The sequence below is a fragment of the Falco peregrinus genome, chromosome 5 (assembly GCF_023634155.1).
Source record: "Falco peregrinus isolate bFalPer1 chromosome 5, bFalPer1.pri, whole genome shotgun sequence".
Classification (NCBI taxonomy): Eukaryota; Metazoa; Chordata; class Aves; order Falconiformes; family Falconidae; genus Falco; species Falco peregrinus.
The window spans coordinates 76,215,698-76,242,463 of NC_073725.1; the positions used below are offsets into that span (position 1 = coordinate 76,215,698).

Here is a 26,766-nt window from a genome sequence, read left to right on the forward strand (position 1 = left end):
GCGCAGACCCTGCCCTGTTGCAGAGGGGCTGCTGGATGGGTGAAGGATTTTACAAAGGCTCAGCTGAAATGCCTCCCCCCAGCTGGGGTGGGGGGACGGGGAGGCCAGGGCCCTGTGCAGCTGCAGGCTTCTCGCTGGCTGCCCCAGTAGTAGTACAGACAGGACGAAGCCCCCTGCCCACCCAGCCCGTGCCCAGGTGGGGCGCTGACATACCTCTTACCCCCAGAGGCTGCTGGGCACACGAAGCCATTCTGCAGTAGCCCAGCGGCAAAAGCTTAACCGGTTTGCAGCGGCGCAGCACGCCGTGCTAGCCCGCACCCTGCCAGCCCCCAGTGCCTGCAGCAGGGCCCAGCCTTGCCCTTCGCCTCCAGCTTCTCACCCTGGCACAGTCCCACACAGCAGCGGGCAAAGCCCTGCGGCAAAGGGAACCGACAGGCACAGCACTGCCCCTGCACCCCTAAAGCTCTGGGTCGCCGCAGGCTCTGTGCCAGCTGTCAAGAATGATCCTGACCGCGAAGCATTCAGCAAAGCCATTTATTCCACTTTCATGCTCCCACAGATCTCCAGGCAGAAACCCACACGAGCACCCCCACTACGTCCCAGAGGGAATTCACGGCATGGCACAGCACCCAGAGCCTGGCCACACAGCACCAGCGGAGGGGAGCCCCTTCCACTGACGCTGGCAGGGGTGCTTGACCAGCAGCCCCGTTCCCTCAGCTGCGTCCACTGCGTCCACAGCTGTGTCCAAGTCAACATGGAGCATTTTAAAAAAGATGCCATTTTGTTCCTTAAAAATGAAACGGGGACCCGACGGCAGCAGCACGTCCCTGAAATCAAAAGCATAATTCTAAGGCTTCGGTGCCCTGACATAAGACATGAACTCTCTGCAGGGGGCTGTGCAGGTTGATCTGGGAAGCTCACTAGAGTTTAATGGCCATAAAAATACATCGCTTTCCCCGGCTTCAAACAAACCCAAACCCTCCCGGCTGGGCAGTGGAATTGCGTGGGCAGCAACTGCAGCCAGCGACGGGTCGGAAAGTTAGAAGTCTCTAGTCTCACCCACTTTTAATCAAGCACAAATGCAGCAGGCATCACTCCATCGGCTCAGCCACGGGCTGCTCTGCCACAGCATCTGCCCCCAGCCCCGCCGGCTGCTCCACTGCCTCGGCCACCGGCACAGCCACCAGCTGCTCTGCCACAACGTGGCTCTGCAGCCCGGCCACTGCCTGCTCGGCGGCTGCCTGCGCAGCTGCCTGGTTCTCGGCCCTCTCTGCCAATTCGTTGCCTGTTTTAGCGGGCATCGCCAGCTCGTTCGAGGGCTTAGTGGCAGGCGGGTTTCCTGTCACTGCTGCTGCCTGGTCAATGGCCGGCTTCTTCGGCTTCTGCGTGGCAGCCACCGCCTCGGCCAGCTTCTCCTCCGGCACCATGTTCAAGATCTTCAGGGCAAAGAGTAGCTGGAATTTGGCGGTTCCAACGAAGGAGTTGCCCAGGAAGTTGGGCAGCCCGCCCATGCGGTCCTTCTGGGTGTAGAGAGGGACACGGACCATGCCCATCACCTGCAACAGCATAGAGCACAGCTCAGCAGAGCCCACGGCAACACCAGCCCCCCCCGCCCCACCCTCTGCCCCCACACCCTCACCCCAGCACCCCGCCAGCCCATGGCCCAGCCCCACTTGCCGGATCCTTCCCCTCGCCACCTGCCCGATCCTGCCCCTCCCCACCTGCCCAATCCTGCCCCTCCCTCCCTCACCGACCCCTGCCCCACCGACCCCTGCCCCAGCCTGCCTGCCCTGGCCTGCCTGCCCTCAGCCCAGCTGAAGCCCCTGCACTGCCCCTCCCAGAGCCACACCAGGCCACTGCTCCCCCTGGCCAGCCCCCTGCGCCCAGCCCCGGCTCTGTTCCCCCTCCTGCCCCTTTGGGGGGATCCCACTGCCCCAGGCCGCTATGGGGAGCCCCGCTTTCCCCTCCGTGGGGACACCGTGGCTTGCCCACGCATGCCCCTCAGCCACGCCACAACCCAGAGCCAAGTGCCTCCCTTCACGCAGCTGCCAAGACCTGCCGAGCGCCTCGTGGGCGCGCAGGGAGACCCTCCCTCTTACGCTCTACCCCAAGGCATCAGCCAAACCCAGCTACCCGGGAGGAAGGCTGCCTCCCGCACCGCCTCCGTGCAAGCCAGGGAGAACTGGGGTTAGAGCAACACATCACCACAGCGAGGGTCGCGATTCCGGTCCAGGTTACTCAGCCCAGGGCAGGGGGAGATGCCCACCAGGATGCGAGACGGACCTCAGCCGCGTCCCAAGGCTGAGCGGGTTAATAGGGCTCTTCCCTACGTGGGCAGTCACCAGGAAAGGCTGGAGCTGGAGCTCGCTACACTCCAGAGCCTGAGACACAACCCCAGCCGAGAGCCTGACCTCCTAACGCCAGTGCTACGGGGCTGTGCGTGGCACTCGCCGCCGACAGCTCTACATGCGGTGCATTCCCCCGCTGGGCTGCGAGAGACGGCAGCCCAGCAGACCTAGGAGGGAAGCTGCGTCTTCCCTGGATCTAACGCTCAGAGCTCTACACACCCCCTCCCTGGATGTCCCACCTCCAGCCCGTGGTCTCGGGAATGCACCGCGCTGATCTCGATGGTATGCAGCTCCTCCAGGGTCAGCTGCCTGGCGTAGAAGTGTGCCACCACTCGATGTGGCCCCTCTGTCAGGTGCGAGCACAGATAGTCAGCTTCCGTCAGGCGCACACAGCCCAAACCCAAGCCCAGCACCCGATTCAGACCGTCCTCCAGGGACCAGTAACGGCGATCCACGAACCCCCCGGGAAAGCCCAGTAGTCCGTCAAATCGCATCTGCATCTGCAATAGAGGCGCATGGCGTTAATGGGGCACGGCGAGGGGGCGAGGGGGGCCGCGGGCGCCCAGGCCCGGCGCCGCGGAGGCCTCCGCGGGGGCGGAGGAGCGTGGGGAGGGCTCCCGGCCGCTCTGGCGCGGCCCTACCAGCTCCGGCGCATCCAGGACCGTTCACCGACACCGTCTCCGAGAGCTCGCCGCGGCCCCGGGAGCCCAGGCGGGGCCCGCACCGCCGGGGAGGCGGGGGGAGGGGCCCGGGGGCTCTCCCCGCCGCGACCCAGCCTGACGCTACCGCCCTGCAACCGCCAACTACCGACACCCCCAGCCGCCAGCCCTCAGCCCGCCTCCCCCGCAGCCCGCGGCCCGCCCCAGCCCGTGGGCCCGCCCGCCCCCGGCCCCGCTCCCCCCGCCCGCCCCCTCACCAGCACGGCGTAGCGCAGCGGGATGCGGCCGAACAGCATGCCCGGGTTGGGCGCGTACAGCATGGCGTGGCACGAGTGGCTCCAGCCCGGGCCCAGCCGCATGGCCTCGTACCGCGTCAGCGGCTTCAGCTCGGGCACGCCCGGTACCCCCAGCGTCGGCAGCGGCGGCAGCGCTCCCATGGCGGGCAGCGCCCCCATGGCCGCCATCGCCCCCATGGCCGCCATCGCCTCGCCGCCCGCCCCGGGAGCCCGCTCCGCGCACGCGTCGCGCCGACGCCGAGCGAGGGGCGAGACCGGCGGCCGTCAGAGCCAGTAGCTGCGCGCCGCGCGCCGCCGGGCCAATGGGCGCTCGGCAGAACCCGCCAACCCCCGCGCCCGCCCTCGGTTGGGCGGCCAATAGCGACGGGCGACCAATAAGAGCGGGCGCCACCGCCCGCGTCGCTCGCCACATTAGGAAACTGCCGCACCAGGGCTGTCGGCGCCTGCGGCCAATCACAGCGAGGCTGGGGGGGGAGACGGCGCCGAACTGCACGCCGGGAAAGAGGCGGGCAAAGAGGCCGCGCCTCTCCGCTCCGTAGTCCCGCCCCCCGCCCTTTTGCCCCCGCCCCCCGCCCTTTTGCCCCCGCCCCCCGCCCTTTCGCCCCGCCCACGACGCACGGCACAAGTGCCTGCTCCACGGGTTTATTACTACAAACATCGAGGGGAAGGGGGGAGGTGTCGCCCCGGGACCCGCCGCAGAAGCAGAACAAGGCACACGGCGTGGGCAGCCCCCCCGCCCCCATCCGCGGAGCCCTGCACCCCACCGAGCCCCCCTCCCCAGCACCCAGAGGTTGGGGGCAGGAGGGTGCAGAGTCCAGAGGGGCTGCCAGGCGGGGGGGGGGGGTAGGGGGGGGCGCAGCTCTGTCCAAGGGCAGTGACAGCAAAAGGGCTGTGCTGGGTGTGTACAAAATATACAAGGGTAGCGTCCTTCATCTGCCGATTTTAACCCCAAATCTCCCCGCCTCCCGCCAGCCCCTACCCACCCGCCCCTTTGCCGCCAGCTGGCAAAAAAACATGCACGTCTTTTAAAAAACCAAGCTGGGCTGTGCCAAAAAGCGTGCCGGTGCGACACGCCACGTTGCATCCCCGCAGCGCTGAGCACGGGCCAGCCCCGCTGGGGACGGGGGAGAGGCTGTGCGTGGGTCTGGGGTCCAGCGGCAGGGGCGGGGGGGGGTCCCAGCCCCGCTCACGAGAGGTTCTGTTCGTCCTCCAGGTGAAGACACGTCTGCTCGAAGAGAAGGGGCTGCGTGGGGCTGCCGGTGCCGCGGCCAGGGAGCGTTTTGGTGAAGTCGGATGAGCCTGAGTGAGGAAAAAGGGGTTCTGAGTGAGGAAAAAGGGGTTCAGCCCCAACTACACCAGCCCTAGGGCCAGGCAACAAGCCCAGGCAGGGTGCTCAGCCCTGGGGAGAGGACAGCATGGGCCAAGGTGACCGTCACCCCTGCCACCCCCTCCTACCCTGGTCTGACCACAGAGACAGGGCTGGAGCCCATGAGCTCCATCCCCTCTGCCCCTGCCAAGACGCAGGTTCAGCAAGCGCCAGGGGCGGGACACAGGACACTAAGGGGACACGTTATCTGCCACCAGCCTGGGAGAAGCCAGCAGCGGGGGACTGGACTATCACAGTGCCCACGAGGCAGCAGAGCCCTCACCCAGAGGCCCAGCAGAAGCCAGTGGGGAGGGCAGGGGCTTCTGCTGCCCTGGCTGGGGGTGCTGGCACTTGGGGACAGCAGGGTGCAGTGATGCCAGTGCCAGGAACGGGAAGGGAGCCAGGACAGAGCCAGCAGAGCAGCCTCGTTGGTTTGCTGCCCCCTCCTTCCCTGCCCTGATGGCTAGGATCAGCCCCATCCCCACTCTCGCCTGGCTGCTGGCCTTCTCAGGAGGGGTCCTGCTGCCCCACACCACAGCGATGCGTAAGAAGAACGAGAAGACGTACCAGCTTACTCCTCTATACCAATAGAGCAGGAATCGGGACCCAGTGCTGCCCAAGACAGGAGGGAGGAAGGCAGACAGAGAGGGAAGGAGACATTAGAGAGGTACTCAGAACAGACTGCGACTCTATGGAAGAAAACAGGCTGCAACGACAACAGTCAGGGGTGAGGACAGCACAGCGTCCCACAGCCGTGCTTGCCAGCAAAGCACGGCACCCCACGGCCCTCCCCGCTGTGACACCCCCCCATGGCAGAGGGGTGTCTGCTGCCCCCCATGCTGGCTTGGTCCCCCAGAAGCCAGCCCGGATGGTTCCCCTCCCTCAGCCGAAAGCTGGAGCACGGGTTGGGGGCAGGCAGAGGAGGCCACTGTCACAAAAACTGTGCCTGGAGTGGCCGCAGCCCGGAGAGGAGAGGAGGGGAAGGACAGAGACAAAAGGGTGAGGGAGGAGAGAGAAGTGGGGGCAGGTTACCTCTGCGTCAGCCCCCCTCGCCCACAGCTCGCTCTGCCCACTGGAGGAAGCGGGACACCGTGCCCCTGGCAGGTGGGCTCCTGGCCCACCCCAAGGCTGCAGCGTGCCGCCCCACCGGGGAGGCCACCATGCTCAGGCGCAGCCCACACACCCCCCGGCCCCTCGAGCGCGGCAGGGTGGCAGCACGCCTGCGACCCCAATGGCGCGGCCATTACCTGGCAGGTAGACATCTACCGGAGGGTCGCTCTCCGACTGCGTCAGGCTCCTGTGCTCGCCACAGCTGCCGTCCTGCAGGACATCTTCCACGGAGGGCGGGCGGCTACCTAGAACCAGCCAGAGCGCAGCTGCTCAGCCCCCAGCCCCGCTCCGCAGGGGCGCGCAGCCAGGAGGACGGGTTGAGATCTTCCACGTGAGGAAGCTCCCCGCACCCCCCGAGCCCCAGCAGAGCCCGTCAGACTGGCCCAGGCCACGGTGCCGAAGGGGCCACCTCTTCATATGCAGGCTCATGCCCATCGCTTTTCTCTCACCCCATCCTCATGCCCTGTGGATGCTGGCTGAGCACCACAGACCCATCCCAACAATACGGGGCACATCCTGCATGCCCAGTACCGCGGCCACGCTCTCACCAGGACCAGCAGGGTGGTGCTCACAGCCATCTCCCCCTAAGCTGCGTGAGCAGACAGACGTGGCACGGAAAGCTCTACCTCTGTAGAGCTTACGGCAAGGAGAGATGCTTGGCCAATAAAACCAGGGAGATTTGATGATTTTGCGCCCCCACTTCCCAGAAGAGATGCCGGCGCCTTCCTCTGGCGAAGCCCAGCAGCTCAGAGATGGCCTTTGGGGAGCTGGATGTTTCTGAACCACGTTCATTCCCCAGCTGTCCCTGCCCCATCACAGCAGATTGGGACACCAAGCCAAGGCCTGGCTGCCCCCTCGGGCTGAGCGCACACCTACCCTGCTGCAGGGACGAGGCCTCCTCAATCTCCTCCCCGGCCGCGCTCTGCAAGAGGAACAGCACAGATTACTTCTGCGGGCTGGAGGCCTTTGCTGCGCTTGTCCCCTGCTCTGGCTTTCTCCAGGGCCAGGACCCATTCCAGGGAGGGAGCAAAGGGCCACCCACCAGTGCTGTGGCACCACAGGCCGGGAAGGAGGGGTTTTACAGGCAATGGCAGTGGGTGCTGGAAGCCCAGTAAGGCTCAGCTTCCACCCCTGCCCCAAACACTGCTGGGCTTGCCCAGGAAGCCGGGGTAAGGTCAGCTCTGATGCGGCTCCAGCTACGTGGCTTTCCAATGCCCCGGCTCCCAAAGAGGGTTAGTGGCACAAGGAGCGGTTACATCCTTCCCTGTGGAGCCCTACAGGTAAATAAAGGCAGCTGAGACTGCTGGCTCTGGGCTACTCATGCTACCACAAGCTCATCTTCACCCTGCCACTGAGGAAACAACGTCCCTTCACAAGGCAGCTCGTGTGTCCCAGAAGAAGCCCCCCCAGAAGAGCCCTGGCTCAGAGCAGCTCCCCAGCAGATCACAGACTTACTTCTGGAGAGCTCGCCTCTCTCAGGACCAGCTCACCCCCGCTAAGTGCTGGCTGCGAGTCAGAGTCCTCAGAGAGCTTCTCTTCATCCTCCTCGTGGATTGGGGACGAGGGAGACCGTAGTGTGCTGCGGCAAGAGAAACTCCATTTGCAAGGAGCCACAGAGCAGATCTGGTGGCAGCAGCTCAAGGTGTCACCACCCCTGCCCTGTCGCTCCACCAGCAGCAGAAGCCAACACGCATGAGCAGGAGCTCAAACTACTGAGCCAAATTCACCAGGGCCCTCCGGTATCAGCTACATGGAGAACAGCAGCAGCAGAGCTCTGGGACAGAGCCAGGTGGTGCAGAGCTGCAGCACAGTAACACAACCTGGGCAGATCTGCCTCTGCAGGGAAAGCAGGAGGCCCAGGTCCCACGCTGCTCCTCACAGCATCAGGGGCTCCCTTCCCAGGAGGAATTTGGAATGGAGCACAGTGAGGAGCGCCAGGAACAAACCCAGCCTGACCCCTTCTGTAGCAAGGGACACGTGAAGGGCACCTGCAGCAGGCTGCCCGCTCCACGGCATCCACACCTACAGCCTCCATCACAAGGTCAGTAGAGGAGGCTTCAGACAACAGCTAAAGGATCTCACTCAGCATTTTGTGCTCTGAAATTCACGTCACTTCTCTCCCCATTCTTTTGCTCCTGGGGAAATCCACAGAAAGCTGAAATCCAACAAGGTTTGGATGTCAAGTGCAAATTGAGGGACTAACTGCATTGGAAAGGAGACATTTCCATCCCAAGTCTGGATCAAATTCTCCTTGTTAAAAATCCTCTTTCTTCTGGTGACAAAGCCAGACCTTAGGAGGCATAAGCTGGTAACCTCAGACTGAACACAAGGGTCACGTCCCAATTATCTCACTGTCATGAATACCTGCTGGTCTCCTAAAATTCTGAGTTAGCGGTGCTAACAGTGATGGGACCAGCCAGAGCCCTCTCTTGGCTCTCAGTGCGTGTGGCCACAAGCCCTCAGGACTTGCAAGAGGAGCGGACCCCTCCATCCCCATGCTGACCTATCTGGAGACTTGCTCCGCTTGCCCTTTTGGTGGCTGCTCTCCACGGCTCTGTCCATCCCAACAAGCGGTCGGCTTGCCGGTGGCATCCCATCCACCACACCAGAGTAGCTGATTTCATCATACAGAGGAGCTGATGGGATGGAGGGGGAAACGGAGCGAAGGCCATTCAGCGCTTCCAGCAAGGAAATAGGCTCATAGCCCGGAGGGATATTGTCAGAGCTCTGTGGACGAGAAAGAGAGGGCATGTTAAGAAACCCTCACAAGGCTGGAAGCCCTCCCTGAAAAAGGAGAGGCCCCAATGCAACCCAGCCCTGCAGCTCCCACACTGCTCCCGTGCAGCCCATTCCCATAGCCACCTCTCCAGGAGCCTCAGCCTCCTCCCCCTGATGCAGCCACACGTTCCCCTTCGGGTTGTAATGCTGATGATGCTCCAGGCAAGTTTCCAGAGCAATGCGTGAGAGACCAGGCATCTCAGCAAGTCAGAACGTGGCTGGGCACCCCCCTGCCATACTTTCAAGAGCTGGACAAGGAGGGTGAGAAAGCAGGTTCCTAACAAACCTGCTATAAAACATCTTTGGATTTTTTTCTCCTAGAAGTTTTTCCAATGGTTCAGAGACCCTTCCAGCTCAATAAGCACCCCACTTGTGCTTCCAGCCCTGGAACATGCAGCTGTTTCACAGCACCACCAGGGTCACTAACAAAGAGTCGAAAGAGGGGAGCGTGTGTGCACTAACTGAGAGCCGGTCCTCAGAGCCTACACCACTTCCCCTCCTCCCCTGCTCTCAGTCCTCTGAGCCGCTAACGCCAGCTCTCTGCGCAGTCACCTCTGCTAAAAGGTAGGAAAGGCCCCACAAGGGAAGAGGGCAAAACTATACCAATTCCCATTCCCTCTGTAACTCACTAAGCTGCCAGTCAAAGAGACCCTTGCAAAGCCATTAAACCGCCACTGGCTTAACTCCAAAAATCCTCCTAGTTGTAAAGATCCTGTGGACTTGGAGACAAACAGGGTTTATGCTGTAACCCAGCAGGCCACAGGCAGCTCAGCCCAGCCTGCTGCAAAGAAAAAGGAAAGACTGCAGCAGTCCAGGCTTGCATTAAATTGAGCTGCTTCAGCGCTGTATCCTCAGGGAGGTGGTTCTATGTTGTTCCTAAGACAGCATGTTGCTGCTAAGCCTGGCCATGAACTCCTGTAGCTTCTCTGTACCTGATCTCCCAGTCACACAGCTGCAGATAAGCCTGCCCAGCAACCTGTTCCAACACAGCCATTAATTTGGCATGAGCCGATTGCTCAACTGACCCACTTGCGGTCACAGAAGGAGCTAGATCTGATGGGGAGAAAAGAACGAGTAGCACCTGGAGTAAAGCATCAACCCACATCCCCTAAGTACCGGTCTTGTGATGGTTTCGAATTTCTGATGAAGACCACAGCTGGTGATGGCAAGATAACAAGGAATCAGTTCACAATTGGTGCCACCTGTAGGCAGTGAGACCAAATGCCATCTCCACAAAAACCGCATTTCCAGACAGCAGCTGGGAGGTGCTGTTTTGTAGAAAGAAAAGTCAGAGAGGGAAAAAAACCGCCTGGCTCCTGTTTGGGATATTTTCTTCTGGCTGTGTAGACCAAGGCCTGTGGGTTCAAAGGCTGCTCATTTTGGTTTGCTGTGGTGAAAGGTCAGAGGCTGGAGGAAGATTTCTCAGCCAACAGCTACAAAACCCTTGCTGCAAGTTACGGAGCTTTCAGACAACCCCCAGGAGACACGGCTCTCTCCTGGGACACTTACCACTGCAGCACCCACAGAGCCCACTGCTCCAGCAGGAATCCTGTGGGAGGCTTGCGGGGAGCCAGGTCATGCCCAGCTTGCGGCACCTGAGCTCCAGACCTGACAAGCACAGTGAGCCACCTTCCTCGTAAGGCTGAGCACTCGGCTGGCTTGAGCAAAAGAGAACTCCTTGATATCAATGACACAGCTGCATTTGATGGGTGGCACAAAGGGCACAGACCCTTCCTGCCTGGGGGCCTCCCTCACCTTCCCCCTCCCTGGTTCCCCCACGACTGCCATTCATGCTGTCCCCAGCACAGCGTTCCAGTTACACATTGTCACACCACCCCAGAGAGTCCCCAACAAAAGCAGCTCCGTCCTTCCTGTTCCTGCAAAAGCAAAACAGTCCACTGCAGCCAGCGCTCCTGAATGCAAGACCTGGTCCAACTGTGCCTATCTGTCTTCCTCTACATCCCAGCACTGGGGTGGAACCCACAACAAGATGTGCCCATGCCAAACCGCCAAGGGGATGAGACAAGTGCAAGGAAGCTTTTGGGTGAGCCAAGCGGACAGCAGCTCGCCCACAGTCCTACAGAGCTACGAAAAAAGTCTTGGCCAGGAACTATAAAGCAGCCAGGCTCAGGACTTGGGGATGGTCCCCCAGAGTCAGCATCAGACCCTGTGGCAAGCTGCTTCCATCTTGCTTATTCCTCCACACGCAAACCAGGAAGGTTAGTGATCGCCCGTGCAGGGTGTGAACGTCTCACCACTGACATAGAGGCAGTACATGGAGTGTCGCAGCCTGTGCAGGGGCACGAGTCAAGCCCAGCGTGTTAGCAAGCCCTCGTGTGTGTGACACTTCCACGCACTAGTGACACCGCTGGCAAAGAACTGCTGCAGGAGCCAAATACAACCAAGTCCACTTACTGTTTCCCTTCTAGGCTTCCTGCTGGGCAGGGAGACAGTGCTCACTTTAAGGGGTTTAAAGGGACACTGTCAAGAGAAAACCATGTTTTAAAGAAGTTGTTTCTTGAGGTTAGTGACACGAAGAGACACACTCCTCACCTCGCTCCAGACGACAGCACCTGCTTCCTCTACACACCATGCTCTGCTTCACAACAAACCCTCAGGGTTTCTCCCCTGCCCTATTTCTTAGTCCCAGCTGAAGGCAGCAGGGCTACAATGCTGCAGAGGACAGACAGATAAAGCCAGGCTTTTTCTGTGACAATATCTTCTGTTCCCATGAAAGTCTGTAAGATGATCTAGATGCTGATCTCCCTCTCCTCACTCCGGTCTCATGTGTCTCACCAGAGCCAGCTGTGCAACAGCACTGCTCAGGCAATGAGCTGCTGCCCTCACTGCACCAGGGATGTGTAACGGGGCCCCAAGGCCACCAACACCACACTTTCCATCCCACGCTCCCTCAGCTGCCTGCTGACCCTGATCACTCTGGGAGGCTGGCACAAAGAGGCCTTTCTGCTACCAGCTGGGAGCCCCGACGCAGAGGGTGTGTCATCAGAGCATGCTGCCACACAGATGTGCATGCAATTCGTACTGTAACCCCCATTTTCCCAGATCCCACCTTGTCATGCCCAGAGTCTGCCACTTTTCTGCTGGGACAAGTCCCGAGAAACCTGTCCTGAGAGAGACAGGTTTCTGTGGATTTGTTTCCTCCAAAAGACAGGAGGGCACTTGGCTAAAACCAGTCATATTACTAATCCACGAGAGGAGAGATCCTGGGTGTCTAGCAGGGCTGATAAGAAGCTGCACTGCTCAGGAAGATCTCACTCCAAGTCCCGAGTGCACCTCCTGAGGTCCCAGGGACACCAGCCATCAGGCTGAGCAACTCGTGCATGCACAAGCCGCCTGCTTAGGCTGAGACCAGCACCCAGGCTTTGTACACAGGGTTGCGAGGTACTTACAGAGTGCTCGTCATGGTCAACACTCTGTGCCAAGACAGGGCTGAATGACACTGGTGACAGAGCCCCCGGCTTCTTCCTCACAGCCCGGATCTGCAGCAGGGCACGGAAGGCTAGGAGAGAACAGCAGGCAGGTGAACACACAGCCAAGCAGGACCAGCCCACGCCAGATGCGTGCCAGAGCTCCTCAGCTTGCCACAGACACACCGTTGGCATGGGGGAGCTCCCCATGTGCACGGGGGGAGCAGGGCCACGGAGCACACCAAAGCCAAGCTTTTGGCTTCTAGTCAATTAATTAATCTAGACAGGGAAGAGATCTGCTGGCTGAAAGAGTCTGGGTACGCACAGCCCTTGCAGAGAACAGACACTGCCTACCTTGGTACAGCCCTGAGGTGCTTCAGGCCCGACACTGTACAACACAGTAAGAAAAACATGAGCTCAGCCTTGTGCAGTGCTGCAAGCTACAGGATGGAGAGTGGGAGGGCTCATGTAAAACCGCTCCGGGTTCATTCAGACCCCACAAGTCTCAGCCCTAGGGTCCAGGGGCACTGGAAGCATCGCACCTGCCATTGGCTGCTCACCCACCAGCCAGCGTTATGGTGGTGAGAGGCTCTGCATAGCTACGAACCCAGCCAGAGGGTCAGTGGCTATACTCCTGTGTCCAGCACAGAGATCCCTTGGTCCTGCCAACACAACAGCTTTGATCCCCACTCCCTGCCCACAGTCCCATTTTCTATCTGCAGGTCTTTAATATTGCTAGCCCCTCTGTGCTGAGGGCACGTACAAATGAGCCAGACATCTGTTCTGATGCAGCTGTAAGAACTTGCTCGTACATCAGGAAAAGCCCTGGCATTTCCCTAGGTCTTGTTGCACCCAGCCGCTTGAAAGATCAGCCTGGAGCCAGAGGACAGAGGTGTAAATCCATCCTCGCTGCCTCTGCAGTCCCCAGAAGCAGATTCCCAGGAAGTCTGACACGGGGGCACTTTCCAAACAAATACAACCTACTCTGCTGCACTGTGGGGATGAGATAATGCTGTTCCTGTGTTTTAAGTTGCTACTTATAGTCAAAGCTGTCTGGCACTTCCTCCGATAAGGTCTTCCAAAAGGTTACTGCATCTTTGCCAAGTTTGAACTGTTTAGACTTAACTTCTCAGGCCAAACATCTATCTGAGGCTCTTTTGTCTTTTCCTGAGAAGTATCAATTAGAAACAATCAAATACCTCAGAGACCAAGCACAGGGCAAAACACACAATCTGTCTATTGCAGCAAAAACACAGGCATTTTCTCAGGAGACTCCTATGCCTCTGTGCTTTTGAGAAAAGACATGGAAATCAGCAAGTGTCACCTGAGTGTCAGAACGGCTATTTAATTTTTTCCATCTTTTCGCAGCTGAGCAATGCAGGCATTAAGCAGATCCTCCTAACTCTGCTGGCAAAGCAAAGGACTCCAAATTGACAGTTATCTCACCTCTCCCTCCCTGGTGAAGTCAAAGTAAGCCTGTCAAAGGGGAAAAAAAACCCATGCAAAGTACTCAGGCAGCCCTCTGGTGGGGCTGGCTGCTGTCTTGGACAGATACTCTCAGGATAAAGCTTCTATGTCCCCTCCTTTGGAGGATTTTCCATCAACTTCACCAAAACACAAGAACTGCCTACATGGCACAGCTCAGAGCACCCACACCTCCAGATCCAACCCAGGGAGAGGGCAAGTGGCCAGGAAGGCACTGGACAAAGAGCCATTCTCTCACGTGCTCTCCTCCTTCCCTGTTCAAGGGCAGTTATTTTAGGTGCCAGGAATCTCCAGGTGCCAGTGGGAGCAGCAGCAATATTTGACGCTGAGCCTTGGGGTGGGGTATATAAAATACATGCTCCCTCTCACAACCTGTACTGACTGAACAGGAGTCTAGAAGGGAGAAAGATGCCCTTGTTTCCTGGGCACATACTCACGCAGCCTGCAGATGGGGCAGTTGTTGGCCTGGTAGCGCAGGGTGTCAGCACAGGAATTGCACAGACAGAGGTGTCTGCAGGGCAGAATGAGCGTGTCACGGAGGTCAGACAGGCAAACCACACACTCGTTGCTGTTGTCACTGTTCTCGTCATCTGAAGGCTGCGATGAGAAGCAAGACGTTGGCACGTGAATGGTAAGGGCCATGCCAAACTGCCAAGGAACTCTGAAGCCTACGGAAATTTCCCACCCAAAAGTCTGTGGGAAAGCTGGCGTCTTCTTTCTGCAGCTCTCAGCAGGGGTTTCTCAAGGAGAACAAGCTCCGGCCCACACAGCCCAGCTACAGACTTCCTCTCGGGGGTCTGCTCCCAGCTCATGGAAGGCCAGAGACCAGGTACCGTTCTGTGCATGCACAGCACCGCTGTCCTTCCCCAGAGCTAGGCTGTGTGCGGAGGGGAGCCCCTCTGGGGCAGGGATCCCTTGGCTGAGGGGATCCAAGAACAAACTCCTGCCTGCCAGCCTGACGGCTCCCAGGCTCAGCAGGTTCTTTGGCAGTCCAGCCTTTCTGCCCCACGTCCACAGAGAGAGGACAGCCCCAAAAGGAGCTGCTTGCTGACAGTGGCAGGCAGCAGGTCAGCCTGCTCCCGGCCTGGACAGAAGGAGGCACTCCAGCCATGTCTAACCCAGTTTCCACAAGTCCTCTGAGCAAGTGGTGGAGCGAGTGGTTCTCCTGCCACAGCATCTTCACCAGTCTCCTGTGCTGGCACAAGCTTCAGTGCAGCTGCAGGAGAACCAGCCTGGGATGCTCACCTGCTCACAGCTACCCCGGTAAAAAGGTCGGTGTGAGCCCATTCAATATCAATGTGCATCGCACCGGTCTTTCAGTCAGTCAGATCCCACAAATCAGATTACAGCCACCAAGCAAGCTGTTGCTGGGAGCTGAAACCCACTCTTCAACCACAAGAGCTCTCTTCACTGACACCCAGACCCCCCCAGTCTCCCACAGAAGTTATGCCAGAGCCCACCAAACTGTAGACACAGCACGGGCCACCTTCCACCTTTGCTTGGTCCTGCTTCGTGAGGCCCCTTTGGCCACCAGTGCTAACACATGCTAGACCATGGGCAACCTCGGTGTAAATAGCAATACATAGCATCTGCTGCTGGCACATCCACACCCAGCCTGCCTACTACAACAGCAAAAGGCTGCAAGGCTGTCTGCCCTGTCACATGCATTCCTCATCTATTTTGGGAGGTAGGGAGGGCAAGCTTTTTGCTTTTCCCATTAATACAGTTTGCTAAGTATACTCGGAAGAACAAAAATGGCCCCAAGCCACTTGTCTGATGGGCCACAAATGTGTGATTGCTGGATCAAAAGAATCATCACAAGACCCTGAATGACCCAGACGGAAGCCTTCAATCCTCTTAAATAGATACTGTGCAAGAAAAATCTTTGAAAAGACTTCTCCATCCTGCCTCTTCAGGTACTACCTGTTGGCACAGGCAGATAAGAGATCACAGGATGCTTTGGGCAGGACACTGCATTGCTTGCGGAGGAAATCCTGCTTGTCTTGCTCTGTGGCTGCTCCTCTGTTTGCAAATCATGCATTACATACACCAGAGTGGTCTGATCCTGAGGCCAGCACCTGGTACACTCTGCAGCCCAGGCGGCAGCAAAGGGCAGCTCTGCATAAAGTTAAAGCAAGCACAAAGCATTCACGTAATCTGCATGGGGCTGTGCAGCAAACTGGGATTAGGCAGAAGCTGCTGCTTAATGATGGGCAATGTTTCCGGTTATGGCAGTGGCATATACATCCCTTAGCGATGTCGTGCTCCCTCTTCCTGTGGAATGCAGGCTGCTGCTCTCTGGACACGGCAAGCCCTAGAGAGCTCAGTTCCCCTGCAGTGCTACAGAAACATGCAGCCTCCCCCTAACAGGAGAACATGAAGAAGCCAGAGGAGCAAAGCACAGATGCCAGGCACAACTGCCTTGACTGCAGGGAGGCTGTGACAGTGGCCCACGGCTGTCTCTACAAGCCTTAAAAATCAGTGCTCTGAAACACCCACGGGGCACTGATGCCCTTCCCTCCCAGCAATCTCAGCCCCAAGGAACAACCTCAAGACTCTCACACTATCTAAAATTACCTTAGCACAACTCCACCAACTGTTGGGCCTTTCAACAGTGAGGACCTGTCATCTCTCAGCTTCTTCAGTGCTTGTAGGAATGACACAGACTTGACAGTCATTCTGGGAAGCACCTCCACGTTGCCCTGCCAAGCCCCACAGTTAAGCTCAAAAGCAGAAGGTGCAGGTTGGAAAACCCCAGCTCAGGGAGCACAGCCTCCTGAGCGCCTTTACCTTGGTCTCTTGGTTGTTTTTGTTCTCGATGCCATAGATCTCCTGAAGCAGATAACTCACTCGGTCAACCTAGGAAAGAAGACAACAGTTGGAGTGCCAGCTGCTCTGTCATTGCTGTTGCGTGACCACCTCCCTTCCCACCCTGTGTCAAAATGTCCATGTTACACCCACAACAGCCAGTTCCTCTAGAGCTACATGACAAAATTAACAGAAACAAATACTGCAAAGGATAGCTGGGAGAGTAAGTGTCTCCTTGCTCAAAAAGTGGTACTCATCCTGTCTGGTCTGAGCAGGGAGACCAAGCAACCACTTTCTTCAAAATCATTCAGACAACAAGTATTCTGCTTGTCTCAGAGATCAAGAGGGAATAGGTACCCACAGCTCAAATAAACCAGCGGCAGTCAGCCTCACATAGTCCTTCCCTTCGGTGAAGTACTGCTTAACTTTAACCAAGATCAACTTCCACCCATCCTTGTAACCTCAGCAGGGGTGCTGTGCCAACAGCTTGTTGCTGGCACATCGATGGCCGCACATCACTTCCCTGGTCATCACCTGGGAGCATAAGGTCAAGCTACTGAAGACAGACAAACCACCTTCCTTAGCATGAGAAGCACTCGAGGGACAACCCTACATCAGTGCAGTGTCATTTATTACCACCCTCAGGCCCTTGGTGGCAACTCTCAATTGGGGTGTGGGGTGGCAGAAAGTGCTCCAGGCACAGGTGTAAGTATGTCCCAAACCTGGGACATACTCCTCCAGGCCATGCCTTTATGCAAACACTGGCAGCTGTCTGCAAACTCCCCCGAGCAGCTGAATTAAAGCAGTGAGGCAAGAAAGCCCGACAGTTCAAGTCCCAGCAAGACAAGTCCCCTCTGCACGGTGTTCTCCCCCGTTCCCTAGCTTAACCAGCAAGTACAGCACGAGACACTTACAGCTGTGAGGAGCACCCTCTACAAGGATGCACAAAGATACTGGTCCCCCAAGATTTAGTGCTACACAGCAGCTTCCCCAGAGTAGTGTGTGTTCCTCTGCACAAAACCCCACAACAGGTAATAGGGTGAAGGGGTTGCAAGGTATCAAACTGACACATCTCACAAACAGGCGAAGGAAATGCTCTCCTGCCACCTCCAGTAACTGTCCAGTTGGCACCATGCAGTGAAGCCAAGCCACTGTGAACCCAGTGCTTCAACAGCTCATCAGTCCCAGAGCTTTTGGCATTTCTGTGTGTAATCGGCCTCTCCCCTCTCCTTTTGTCAAGCCAGGTGCTCAGACGAGCAACGGCTTTGCCATGGGTTTTCAGTGCTGCAGAAGATGTCACCTGCCAAGATGGGGGCAGGAGCTAGCTATATCCAGCCCGTTTGCCAGCTCAGAAATGCTCTGAGCTGGGACGCAGCAGCTTTAACAAACTAATTCCAGAGTCTCCCTGTTTAACTCAGCATGCAGCTTACAGACAATCTGTTCTAGGCCGGCATTTCATGGCAATGAGGTCAGCTGTTGGACTGCTGAGCAAAATCCTCTGCAGCAACTCACAACTCACCCAGGAAGTTTGGGAACAATTATGTGGGAGATGTCCTTTTGTAACTTGACATTCCAAAGAGAGTATTGTATATAGCATCCTGACTCCTCAGAGGATCCTGATGAGTGACAGTGAGTGCAGAAGTTGTCAGGTCAAAGCAAAGAAGAGGTCAGGAAGGAACAGACTAAAGCCTCTGCAGGAGCCTGCATTTGTTTTAACTGCTTGCCTCTAAAAATCCTCCTGAGAATCTCATGTCCCAGTAGGAAAAGGGTGAGCATTGCAACATGGCTCTTACTGGAAAGATCTCTAAATTTCAAAAGAGTAGGAGTAAACAAGGAGGAGTAGGTGATTGTACACAATGCAGTCCTTCACCTTCACGCTTCTCCAACCCATCCCGCACCATGTCATCCTTCCAAAGGCTTCTGTTGCTATATACAGCTTCAGCTGATGCACACAGGAGCCACCAGCCAAGTCCAGGTCATGTTTTTCTGCTGGTCCATCTGTTTGTATTCATCCATGCTGAATTTCTTTGAACAGATCGGTACTTACATTATAACTGATCTCAGGTGAGAGAACAAAGCAGCTCAGCTCATTAGCTGCTGCTTCCTGCTCCCAAAGAGGTTTAGAGATTGATGCGCACAAAAGGTACCTGGCAATCCTGGCAATGGTAAGGAGGGGAGGGCAAAAGAAAAATGATGGTGAAGAATGTACAATGTTATACAGATGGTTTACTCCAGACATATACTCTATACCCTTATGGGTGCAGATGCTACCTCAGTTGCAGTGGTACTGTGTGTTCTTCTAGCAAGAGCTTCCTTCTATTTTAAAAGCCATAGCAGAGAACATATAAGGACTACATTTTACAAACTGCCAATAAAAAAAAGTCCCCGCAACCAAACACTGAGTGGGAAGGTTACACGGTCTGCCAGTAAAGAGAGACAAGCACACACTGTTTCACTGCAGGAGTCAGCTAACCATACTGTGGTAGGTTGGGAACTTCCCTGGAGAGCACTTCCAAGCAAGACAGCCCTCCATTTGGGGAGTCCGGAGCACTAAAAGGAGAATGGTACACACACTGTGTTAGTGTGCACAGTAATCCAACACGGACTCAGAGAGCTCACAGCCATGTAAGTACTGCTTTTAAAAAAAAACAAAACCGCCCCAAAACCCACAAGCATGATAAATGAGCAGCTTTTCATCAGCTCACAAATGCTCTTCTCCGATCAGAAGAATATGTGAGAAAGAGGCACTGCTGGCATCACACTGCTCTGGTCCCTCGGCGCTCAGGCAGCCTCTTCCAGCACAGTGCGAAGCTCCCCCTTCAGAGCATGGCTCTTCTGGATGTTCCCACTACAAACCTGCCTTCACATGCTCAATAGACTCCCGAAACAGCCTCTGTCTCCATTAAAAATACTTGTGGGACCCAGACTGATCAGCTAGCCCAGAGATCATGCTGCAGCACTGCCAAGTTAAGTACCAAGGAAGGGAGGGGAGTGCAGGTCAGTTCAGGACGCACAGGGCTCCGAACAGACGTCAGGCTGGAGCAGCAAGTAACTCACCACTAGCGCTGGGATAAAGCTCTAGCAGCGAGGGCTAACACCGCTGTCACTAGGCAAAGCAAGGCTGCAGGGCAGGCTGTGAGTCTCTGCATGGCACTGGTGAGGCAGAGAGTGAATTACTGAATGCGATTTTGACATGATTAACTGATGTTTAGTGACTCTTCTCTAACCTTGGGACTGGAAGAAACGTCTTAGAGCAAAAAGTGTCTAATCAAGGCACTTAATGACCTTCTTGGTAGTAAAAGGCTTTTTAATTCAGATCAGAAAACCCTAGCCAATTGCAAGCACCTGAAGCCAGACACGTTTAAAGCAGAAGCACAGCACATACTTAAAGGTGAAGGGATCAGCCACCAAAATCTCATCTCTTTTTCCATCACATTTCAAGCTGATCCTTGCAGCAGGATCACTACTGGATTTCCTTTCATAAGCTGAAATTCTTGGCAATCTTAGCAGTTTGCAGGTGCTTATGTATTTCTCTCTATGCAAGACTGGTTGCAATTTCAGTCTTGATAAGGCACTACACAGCTCCTGCACATCACACCACACCAGGATGGGTTAAAAAAGGGCTACAGATTCCTGACATTTCCCCGTTTGCCAGTCTCCCTTCTTCCCTTCATAATGTGTGCAATCTGGTACATAAACAACAGCTTCAAAACAACCATGTCTGTGACTGCTCAAGTACTAGGATACTCATAGGAGACAGGCAAGATGAGCTAAAAGGTTTCACTTCCTGGGGCTGCTCCCAAGATACCATGGGCCCAACAGGGCAGTTTGTGCAGAGAGAAGACAATCTTCCAATAACTTATCACACACACGTGTGGAAAGCTAAGTTTTCAGCCTCCACATGGGACACTGGGAGTACGCAAAGATACCCTTTCACAGCACAAAACACAGAACCTAAGGAGATCAGGCAGTGCTCAATGACCAGATGTGCCTCATACTACTTAACACATACTTACGCAAGCCTAATTTACCTACACCTATAGAGACATGGAAGCATCAGCAATGTGCGTTGCCAGAAGCACCGAATGCCAGCAAGGCAAGAACTATAGGGAGGATTAGATGTATACATAGACCCTGCCTCCCAGAGAAGCACAAGAGACCTGCACCGTTGCTCTACCAGTCCCACGCTGCCACGTTTGCCCCCCCTACACACACTGGGCTGTGCAACAAACAATCCAACGTTAAGCCTTGCCAGCAGCACACTGCCTTTGCTTGTGATATCTGAGCTAACAAGCGGAGATCTCAGGGTCTCAGTGAACTAACACCAGAGCTTCCCACTGGGTGCAGCAGAGCACCAGTAGGACACGAGCAAAGGTCTTTAATCAAGCAGTAGACAGGGAACAGGTACTTACGATCTGCTTCTGTTTTAAAGGCTTCACAGAAAAACTGCCATCAACGTGCTAGCAGGAAAAAAAGGAAATGCATTAAAATAACTGAAGAGTACAAATTAAAACAGATTCATGATCAGAGCTGGTGTCTTCTAGTTAAGGGGAGGTGGCATATGTCTAACTGGGACAGCCTGAATGACTATCATTCCAAGCAGAGTTAGTGGAACAGGGTATGGCAGCGCTCCTTGTCTGCTGCAGTGCAGAGCTTGACAGACTTGGCTCAAGTTAAACCTGGCTGAAGTTGGTCGGAGCATACACAAAAATCCCCTGGCACACTGGATGCTTTCAGGTTGCAAGGAGTCCAACTGGGTGCAAACACTTCTTCAACCAGTCCAGCAAGACTTGGCAGGGGATATTTGTTAACATCCTAAACAACATCCAGTTACAGAGCCACTCTTGAGGCCAGAGCCTCAAGAGAGCAGGGGACTGGCATGAGGCTGAGAACAACGCTTGTCCACTGGATGGAGTCAGAAGCAAGTCACACGTGCTCCGCATTGCCATCTTCAGAGCTGCAGGGAGCACCTCGAGCCTTTCATTTGTTCAGTGGCAGCAGGAACGGCTGGGACAATTCTGTGTGTACCTGGTGTCAGAACTAGTGATAGGAACACCGTGCTATTTCTATTTTCTCCATCACCCACAAGGGCCAACTAAACTGAAAGAAAGCAACTACTTTTCTGTCACAGTCTAGAGAGCAGGAAATTTAGGGGAAAGCCCAGCAGGCCCTGCTGCTGTCAACAGTTGCAGATGTGCTGAAGGAGTTTCAGAAGGAAGGGACAACAACCTTGCACCAAAAGACAAAACAGTCTTGTTCTCCAGGCAAACACAAAGTGCCAAGTTTCTGCCTTCGGAAGGGCTGCAAGGCCAGACCAGGCATAGCACCAAGGTTACTATTCTGATCTTAAAGATACATATAAATAGCAAGTTACCAAGGCCTGCTGGTCTGTCTGTCCTCTGAACATGCTCTGGTGATCAGCAGCAGTGCTTATTAGCAAAGACCTCCTCCGGATTTAGACCTACACTTCAAAATCTGCGATTATTCTAAGGATGGGGAATATATTTTAATCAAACAGGGAGGGGAAAGAACTTAACACGTACTTTGCCCTGTGATTTTTAATAAAAAGAAAGATTTTGATCTTGTTTTAAGCATTCAGTGGAACATGAGAAATAAAAAGTGGCCCCACCACACAACATCTCCCTCTCACAGCACACACAGACTAGAAAAGAAAGGGAAGCGCTTTCAATCCTTGAGCTTAGACCCGAACAGGGGATATAACCCAGCACTGATGGAATGGCTTGACCAGGTTTAGTTTGGTCCCAGTTTTGCCGCATACCTCATTCAGCTCCCTGAATATTATGGGGGCTTTTGCCATCACCTTTGTGCATCCAGAGAGCTCAGAGGTTCTGTACACTAGGTGGAATTTACCTATTCCAAGCTTAATTAGGGAATTAGCCCTAATCTTCACCTGTTCAGGGCTTCCTTAGGACTGACAGGGCTTCCTTAGGACTGACTGTGCTTCCTATGCCCTCTGACTCAGCTTGTCACCATCCACATTATCCACCTAGGAGGAACAGAATAAGAGCTGGCAACTTGCTCAGGGATATGGCAGGAACCAAGCAGACTGAGAAACAGAAGTCAGCCACACGCCAGCCTGGAAGCGGGGAATTTCTAACAGCACAGCATTGATGCTGAACCCCTCGACATGCCCAGCTCTGCTCCAGCATCTCTTGCCTCATCTTAGCATGCCACTACAAGTACCACTTGCCAGGATATGTATCTGCGGTATTACCACAAGCAGACAAAACACGGTGTGGTACGATCTTGCAACTGTTTTCAGGGTCCAATTATCATGGGAAGAGATTTTGTTATCGAGGCTTGTGCTTGGCTTAGCCTTACCATGTAGACAGCAGTCAGCTACATCAAAAATGACACTGAAAAGTAGTGGAGCTCAAAGTCTTTATGCAGGATATATCCTAATTCTTTAAAAGGGCTTGGTTCTACATGTAAACTATGGCCAAACAATGGTGCAACAGGGTCTGGACACAGCAGATCCGGTTCTGCAAAGAGATCACGAGGCCCTGGAAAACTGCACAGTAGCAGCCATGGTCAACACCTTCCACCCTCAAACATCACAGCCACTGAGGCATGCCCTCTCCACACACACAGGAAGCACCAGCTACAATTAGCTGAGTGACCAGCTCAGGTAGAAATGGTAATTACAGACTGCACAGCAGCTGCTGCAAGCAATTATTTGTACTACAACAGCACTCAGGAACCCCAGTCACCAGCCAGGGCTCTATTGTGCTAAGTGTTATATAAATTCAAACTAATGACCCATGGAAATGTTTACATATACAGGGACAGGGGGGAAAAAAGAACTTGTGTACCTTTTCAAATGCAGCCAGAAGAACATGGGCATGACCCGTCACCTCAACCACCACTGCAAAAAAGAAAGAGCAATCCTGGTTAAACCTTGAAAACAGCACAAGCATAAAATTACTTCGAGCTGAATTTTAGTCCAATTCACAACTGCTAAACCACCATCTGTTCTATTTTCATCTCCTCCTGAAATTTAAAACTTTTCTTATCTGGTTGGCAGGTCGGTGGATCTCCCACTCCTGCAGAGCAAGAACAAAACCCTGCTGGGCTCTGCGGTGACCCCTCCACAGACATGCCTTCAACAGTTTGGGAGCTCCAAACTATCCCACTTGTTTTCAGAGGTTGTAAAGGGGAAGTAAAACAAAGCGTTCAGTGAGATTCGACTCTCCTCAAATTCATGTTTTTAATTACCTGAATTTATCACAGAGATTAATAAATCCATCTGGTTTAACAGCAATTGGCAGCACTTCCAGCCATCTTATTACTTTCTTTCATGCCAATCCAACACACTTATAAAACATCTATTTCTCATACCAATTTTGGACACTGAAACATCTCCTTCCAGTTCTCTGATTTTTTTCCCCAAACACAAACATATCTTCCTTTTTCCAAACTTGAGGCTTCCCTCTTCATCCAACAGCACTGAGAAGGGGCTCTCAGAGGTTTCAGTACTGCATTCACAGTTCCCTCAGCAAGTACAGAACAGAGGAAGCCAGGGTACAATCCCAGCCTCTCTGGCTCACACTCCCAGGTTCTGTTCAGATCCAACTGGTTGGACCCTTTGGCTTAATTACGTTCAGACTCATCCTATGGAAATGGGAGACAGAGGTTGTGTAGGAAGGGAAAGCACAGAACCACCTCATCCTGCCTGGACAGATGAGTACCCAGGCTGTGCTCAGCGCAGGCAGGAGAGCTGTGGCAGAAAGTTAACAGGTGAAGGCAGAACTCCTGCGTTGTCTAAAAGGGAGAGGAGCTCAACAGCTTCCTTCGGGCCCCCAGAACAGCAGAGACAAGAGGAACCATTCACTGGACTACGGCACAAAAAAATGGGAAACAGCAGGATGTGGCAGAAAAAAGTCCATGCCTGCAGATTTCCTGGGTAACTGCAATGGGTCGTGGCAATTTGGGTGCAACCAGGAACATAACAACATGCAGAAAAGAGGGCTAAAACTGGGAACTCATCTTCTTGTTCCCCACACTGCCAGCCAAAAGCAAGGCTGTTCTAGCTCAGATCTCTCCCTGCAGTCTGTATAGCCAAGGAAGAGATAACAGGCACTGCTTCCCTTCAGATGCTCTGTGGCACCCAAGCAGTGTGTGTGGCTGGAGCTGTGTGACCCATCCTGCGCAGCACCTTCCCTCCCTGAAGGGCTTCTGCACCCTTCCCTGAGAGCAATCCCTTCGGCAGGAATGGCAGAGGGCTAACACCACAAGCTCACATTCTTCAAGACACCCAAACATCTCCAGTCAGAATTCAGTCCAAACCAACATCTCGCTGACTGCTGGTTTAATTTGTTATTCAATTTTATTTAATACAAGCAGCTACAGGCCAGCTGTAATTTTCCAGGTGCTCTAAATACACAAGGCCAGCTCCTTCCTGTCCCATCACTTAAAAAAGAACCAAAATACTAAAAAATTTCCTCAAATCTTGCTCAAGTGTTACATATTTTTGTGCTGATATTCTTTCCAGGAGAGGATTTAAAAGCCATTGCCTTTCCAGGTTATTAAAATAGATGAAAGTACACTATTGGCTGAGACTGGGCATGGCATGTGCATAAATGTATGCTTCCCATGCTGCCTCCTGTTCTATTTTTGGTCCTTCTAGGCATGGCCAACATTGAAAAGTACAAGTACTTTGCCAAAAGCTCCATAAACAGAGGAAGGTGTTTTATATTTATGGTCAAGAAATATACATATATGTCAATTTTACTAACAGTGCCTGAAATCACTAAAAATAGATGGACTTTAGAAGTAATTTCCTTTATGTTGCACTGTGCTTTGTTAGTCACACTTTAAATTGGCTCATCCGGTTCTATTTCACTCTGTTTGGAGGACTGTAAAATAATGCAGTTAGTTTCTGGGCACTTTCACATCTACAACATAAGAAACTGAGCAAGTGACTGCACTAAACAACACAATCAACAACTGATTTTTTTTCCCCCTAATTATTCTTAAATTTTGTACAAAACGGTACAAAATGCAGAAGTGAAGTGCTGCTCCTGCTGACCACAACAGCCCCCAGTTTTAGAGAAGACGTGACTTCCTTGTGCCCTCTTTATTGCTAACGGCTCAGAATGAGCGTAAACAGACTGAGCCCAAGAGCACACACCTGCTAAGGAAAATACTGTGCAAGGTGAGTAACAACCTAAACATTTACTGGACTTTCCAAAATGGCAACGTGCTTTAAAAAAAATCAGCAACACTATCACTCATCAAAGGTTATGCTCATTTATTGTAACCATTCAGCACCCTTCAGAAAAAGCAGGAGAATTTTAAACCGCTGAATGCAGCTGTGAAACAGTGGTGCCCGAGCATTTTAAAACCATCTCTTTTTCTCTGTCCATTCCCAGGGGAAGGCCCACCCTACAGCTAGCTGACTATAGCTTTTATGAAGACAACTTACCCCTCAAAGAGGAGGAAAAGACCCCTCCTCACCTTGAAAACTGCAAATGCAAAACCCAAAGAGAAAGGAAGTCATTTGCTCCAGATGGTGCCTAGCACTGGTAGCAGAGCCAGCAGCTGCCCTAAACACCATTCCTACACTACATACCTGGCCATTTTTCCTGTAAAAAACTGAGGCTGTTTTTAAAAGCACATTTTTATGCAAGAACCTGTGGTTAGCTGGGCCTTTTTAACACAGGGAAGTTAAGGTGAACTCCTGAAATATTTTTATTCTGGAAAGGTTCCCCAAGCCTTTGCTACAAGTAAAATGTTTTCATCATTGCAGCAGGTGGCCTGCTCTGAAGGTGCCACATAACCTCAAGGAGACTTTGAAAAAGACCAAGGGAGCACACCATGCTTACCATCCCCTTCATCCACCACTGCTCGGATAACCACAGGGAACACGCCACGATCCAAGTCAAAGTTCAGCTGAGGGAAAGAAAGGAGATGAGGTTAGACAATTCACACCAGGCTTGCCTGAAGACAGTGCTCGAAATGGCATTAACATCAGAGGAATGAAAGCTCCTTCTGATGGGTCCCCAGACCCTGGTCTCAAAAGGACACAAAGGAGCAGGAACATTTAAAATTCAGGCACCACGTTTCAAACAGTCAACCAGAGTAACTACAACATATATAGGCTGACACAGCACTGAACACCAGCTGCAGCTAGCAAAGCAAAGGATCTCCCTTTGAATTTTATATGGTATTTAATTCTCACTAATTCATATATCCTAGAAGTCTCCTGAGTGATTTGTGGTAGGACAAGATTCTCAAAACATATTTAGTGTCAGAGTTTTGCTTGCCTGTGGTAGGATATACTGGTTATAGCACAGCAGTACACGTTATGCTCCCTACACCACAGAAGAAATCCTGACTCCATATATGAAGTTCTTGAAGATACATAGAAAAATCTGTAAAATTTTAACTCACACAACACTTTAAGGAAACACCAGACGGACTTCTATCTCTTGGCACACTAGGAAATTCAGATTCTTGACCTTTTAA

The 26,766-nt window shown here is 54.0% G+C and overlaps 2 protein-coding genes across 6 annotated transcripts in view; both read right to left on the reverse strand.

Moving 5' to 3' along the window:
- Nucleotides 1–520: 520 nt before the first annotated feature.
- On the reverse strand, nucleotides 521–3,547 carry NUDT16L1 (nudix hydrolase 16 like 1). 2 transcript variants are annotated; one of them, XM_055805336.1, is made up of 3 exons: nucleotides 3,265–3,544; nucleotides 2,588–2,848; nucleotides 521–1,556 (listed from the first exon to the last, which is right to left on the reverse strand). In XM_055805336.1, the coding sequence occupies exons 1-3, from the start codon at nucleotides 3,487–3,489 to the stop codon at nucleotides 1,092–1,094; spliced, it is 951 nt and encodes a 316-aa protein (XP_055661311.1). In that variant the 5' UTR covers nucleotides 3,490–3,544; the 3' UTR covers nucleotides 521–1,091. The 2 variants fall into 2 exon arrangements, with proteins under 2 accessions (XP_055661311.1, XP_055661312.1); XM_055805337.1 differs by lacking the exon at nucleotides 2,588–2,848 and having other exon boundaries at nucleotides 3,265–3,547.
- A 384-nt stretch (nucleotides 3,548–3,931) lies between these two features.
- MGRN1 (mahogunin ring finger 1) overlaps nucleotides 3,932–26,766 on the reverse strand; it is a 55,350-nt gene continuing 32,515 nt past the window's right edge. Inside the window, exons 6-18 of one of the 4 annotated variants that reach the window (XM_055805516.1) lie at nucleotides 26,124–26,190; nucleotides 23,112–23,164; nucleotides 20,691–20,738; nucleotides 16,261–16,329; nucleotides 13,908–14,067; nucleotides 11,968–12,077; nucleotides 10,973–11,038; nucleotides 8,283–8,506; nucleotides 7,235–7,358; nucleotides 6,652–6,701; nucleotides 5,917–6,020; nucleotides 5,237–5,281; nucleotides 3,932–4,602 (exon numbers count right to left, since the gene is read on the reverse strand). In XM_055805516.1, coding sequence (XP_055661491.1) covers nucleotides 5,241–5,281; nucleotides 5,917–6,020; nucleotides 6,652–6,701; nucleotides 7,235–7,358; nucleotides 8,283–8,506; nucleotides 10,973–11,038; nucleotides 11,968–12,077; nucleotides 13,908–14,067; nucleotides 16,261–16,329; nucleotides 20,691–20,738; nucleotides 23,112–23,164; nucleotides 26,124–26,190 — 1,116 coding nt within the window. In that variant the 3' untranslated portion in view covers nucleotides 3,932–4,602; nucleotides 5,237–5,240. The remainder of the gene's footprint in view (nucleotides 4,603–5,236; nucleotides 5,282–5,916; nucleotides 6,021–6,651; nucleotides 6,702–7,234; nucleotides 7,359–8,282; nucleotides 8,507–10,972; nucleotides 11,039–11,967; nucleotides 12,078–13,907; nucleotides 14,068–16,260; nucleotides 16,330–20,690; nucleotides 20,739–23,111; nucleotides 23,165–26,123; nucleotides 26,191–26,766) is intronic. The other 3 variants (XM_055805514.1, XM_055805517.1, XM_055805515.1) reach the window with 3 other exon arrangements.

Bases quoted from the DNA above. Each gene is read 5' to 3' on its own strand.
- NUDT16L1 (XM_055805336.1), bottom strand. From the start codon at position 3,489: ATGGCGGCCATGGGGGCGATGGCGGCCATGGGGGCGCTGCCCGCCATG. The intron at 2,849-3,264 runs GTGAGGGGGCGG...CCTCTATTGCAG, and splicing joins CGCTGCGCTACGCCGTGCTG to ATGCAGATGCGATTTGACGG. The intron at 1,557-2,587 runs GTGGGACATCCA...ATGCTGTTGCAG, and splicing joins CCCGAGACCACGGGCTGGAG to GTGATGGGCATGGTCCGTGT.